Source organism: Telopea speciosissima, chromosome 5 (genome assembly GCF_018873765.1).
Source record: "Telopea speciosissima isolate NSW1024214 ecotype Mountain lineage chromosome 5, Tspe_v1, whole genome shotgun sequence".
Lineage (NCBI taxonomy): Eukaryota > Viridiplantae > Streptophyta > Magnoliopsida > Proteales > Proteaceae > Telopea > Telopea speciosissima.
The window spans coordinates 13,718,588-13,721,927 of record NC_057920.1 but is presented as its reverse complement, the minus strand read 5'-3'; the positions used below and the strand labels follow the sequence as shown (position 1 = coordinate 13,721,927).

Sequence of the window (3,340 nt, the reverse complement as noted above, 5' to 3'; positions counted from 1 at the left end):
ACACCACTGACACTGCACTCACTGCCATTGTACCCTGTCTGGTAACAATGCTGACTGTACTACTTACTATGATGACATGTCACCTATCATCTTTAACTGACTGTTATGTGTATCAGACACTTTGTGAATGTGTTGACAACAATGACAACAACACCGCTATATCTTCAACAACCAAAGCCACATGAAATGTGCAACCCGTTTAGAAAGCTATTATATATCTATAATTGTAATAATGAATAAAAGGAAAGAGGCTTTTTTGTTTTTTGTTTTTTTTTTTTGATAGAAAAAAAAGAAGGCTTTTGTTATTGAAAAAAGAATTAAAGCTCAAGGCTTGATCTAACTTTTAAGGGTGGGGGGGAATCAGGACTCTGGACTTGGTGGGGAGAAGATAAGCCCGGTCCAGCAATAAGCTGACGTTTGCATTGTAGATTCTAGAGTAGCAAAGAAAGACAAGAAGAAAAAACCTGGTCTTCTCTTCTGGCGTTTCTTTTTTAATACTCTAATTATTAATTCCTCCATCCCATTTATCTATACTATACCTCCTCCAGGTTCATCTTTACGCCATCTCATTCTCTTTTTCTATCTTCTTTAAATCCTGATTCTTCCAGGAACCATGTCCCTCCTTTTCCAGCTATTCTAAAAATTCCTAAACTCTCTCTCTCTCTCTCTCTCTCTCTCTCTCTTATAATATATACATTAACATTACCATCAAGAAGAGAGAAAGAGAGAAGAAACTAAGCTTTCGCCTCTCTCAAATTCTCAACAGCTATAGCTGAGCTGAACACACAAGAGAAACCATGGGAAGGGCTCCTTGCTGTGACAAAGCCAACGTAAAGAAAGGTCCATGGTCACCTGAAGAAGATGCTAAGCTCAAGTCTTACATCGAACAGCACGGCACCGGTGGCAACTGGATTGCCTTACCTCAAAAAATTGGTACTTAATACTTACTACCCTACTCTTTAATCCATCTAATTAATTACCCTTCTCCTTCTTCTACTTATCTAAATTTCTCTCTAACTGGATTTTCTGATTGGGTTTTTGTTATTTTTTTTTTCTTTTGGGGGGTTCTTTTAGGCCTTAGGAGATGTGGTAAGAGCTGCCGTCTCAGATGGTTAAACTATCTTCGCCCCAACATCAAACATGGAGGATTTTCCGAAGAAGAAGATAACATAATTTGCAGTCTCTACATCAGTATTGGAAGCAGGTGAATATCCAATCTCGATCACAGATTTTTTTCACTGAAAATTAATACTCTTTTTTTTTTCTCATTTCTGATCACTTATCCTTCTCCGAAACTTCTTTTGCATCAACAATATTAGATGGTCAATTATAGCGGCGCAACTCCCCGGACGAACTGATAACGATATAAAGAACTACTGGAACACAAGGTTGAAGAAGAAGCTCTTGGGTAAGCAGCGAAAGGAACAACATTCTCGTAGGCTCAGCTCCCTCAAGCAACAAGAGACGACGAAGAAAGCGTGTGGGACTCTTGTCCATTCTGATCATGAAAACTACAACCAAAATCCATATTGGCCTGAACTGCCTTTGGCTACACCTTTATCACACCAGATCCCTCAAGACCCATGGATTAATGATCATTCTTCTGCCCTTCGGAAATTGTTTATCAAGCTTGGTGGAAACCCTAATCTTCAATGCCCACTTGAAATTCCCTCTACCCAACACCCAATATATGAGAATTCCATCAATTTGCCTTCCATGAATTGCTTTAGTGATATGGGTTCTTCTCAATTCAATCAGAATACCCAACTAGACCTTGCTGTGTTGGATGAAATGGTTTATAGTAACCCACAAGGATTAGAAGGGGGACTGGAGTGTTTCTATGATGGTCATGGAATGGTAAATGATAGCTCAGCAGGAACAAGTTCAGTAGAAAGTGTTAGTTGGGGTGATATAACCTCTTTGGTTTACCCTCCGGTACTAGTTCCAGACTTTGAAGTTTGCCAACAAGCTATGTTACAAGAATGTACTTTCGAGGAGCCCAGCAGGTACCTCGAATCGCAATAGCTGCACCGGGGATCGGATGGTACGGTGTAAATTTGTATCATTAGGGGTGGAGGAGCTAGATAAAGATAGTGTTTGGATTAATAACCCTAATAAACTCAACTACTCTCGATCGATCTTTCGGCTTTTTTTTGTTTGTTTTTGAGCTTAATTTCCTTAGTTCTCTCCTTGTACTGTACTCTCTAATATTTCTTAGCCTCAATTAATGCACAGTTATTCACTTATTTGAAATTTTACATTGATTTGGTTCTCATTTTATATATAGTAATTTCTTGGGCTAAGTTCCATACATTTGGTGGGAGTGATTATCAATTAATCTAAGTTCCACATGAGAAGCTACGTAGTCTCTTTAGAGACACACATATGGTTCTATCTGTAACAAAAGTTCCTAGGAATCCCCATGATCAGAAAGAAGGCAGTAAAAGTAGAAAAGGGTTCTTTAACAATTTTGGCTATAACTTGCTGGGCTCTAGCAACTAGGGTATCCTAAGATGGCTCCCTTCCTTTATTGTTATTCTTTCCATGGGACTGCAAAGTACAGATATTCTTCTTGCTAAGCCAATTTACTTCTAGAAATTCTTTGTTTCCAATATTTAATTTTGATATATCCTGATTCCTGACATTAGATCTCTTATAGTAATCTAACTTCTTCACCAAATGAAATCCTAAAATTATGATCAAATTCCTATTATGTAGAGTGAAGATTTTATTCCAATGAGATCTAGAATCATTCATGTTCATATATGTTGTTCATCTAAAACCCATACTTAGATGAATATATTGCAGGGTTTTATCATGGTTCTTGATTCTTCTAATAAATTATTCGCGTTGCTCTAAAAAAAACTTGAAGATCTGGATCAGTATTCGAGTTGCTCTAAAAAAACTTGAAAACCTAAGGTTTATGATTATTAATCCACATTGTAAATTTAATAACATCAAATGAGGCTATTGTTTGCTATGTTCACTAGTAGTATGAACTATGAACTGCTTACATTGCTAGCTAGGTCAATCATTGATAGCCATATGTAATTTATTAGCTGCACCCACTATCCCACTGGCCTGGCCAAAATAAAATTAAATAATTTAAACCAGTTGTGTTCTAGTTATGTGTGTCTTGAATTCTTGTACCAAGTTTAGAAGTTTGTCCTATCAGTAGAAGATATCGGCCAGGTCACCAATGCACAATCTCGCGTGATCTCGATGATCATAGTTTCTATTCTCAGCACCTTCCTATCCTGGAGTTACCAATGCTATCACCTTCCAATACTATCCTGGATGATATGTTCGATCTGCTGATATATCCCACTCTGACATTGTT

General features: G+C 37.5%; 1 protein-coding gene across 1 annotated transcript; it reads left to right on the top strand.

Moving 5' to 3' along the window:
• The first annotated feature begins 535 nt into the window (after positions 1–535).
• LOC122662265 (transcription factor RAX3-like) lies at positions 536–2,120 on the top strand. Its single transcript, XM_043857845.1, has 3 exons — positions 536–933; positions 1,075–1,204; positions 1,320–2,120. Exons 1-3 carry the CDS (start codon positions 798–800, stop codon positions 2,023–2,025), a joined length of 972 nt encoding a protein of 323 aa, XP_043713780.1. The 5' UTR covers positions 536–797; the 3' UTR covers positions 2,026–2,120.
• The last annotated feature ends 1,220 nt before the right edge of the window (positions 2,121–3,340 follow it).

Bases quoted from the DNA above. Each gene is read 5' to 3' on its own strand.
- LOC122662265 (XM_043857845.1), top strand. From the start codon at position 798: ATGGGAAGGGCTCCTTGCTGTGACAAAGCCAACGTAAAGAAAGGTCCA. The intron at 934-1,074 runs GTACTTAATACT...GGGTTCTTTTAG, and splicing joins TGCCTTACCTCAAAAAATTG to GCCTTAGGAGATGTGGTAAG. The intron at 1,205-1,319 runs GTGAATATCCAA...CAACAATATTAG, and splicing joins TACATCAGTATTGGAAGCAG to ATGGTCAATTATAGCGGCGC.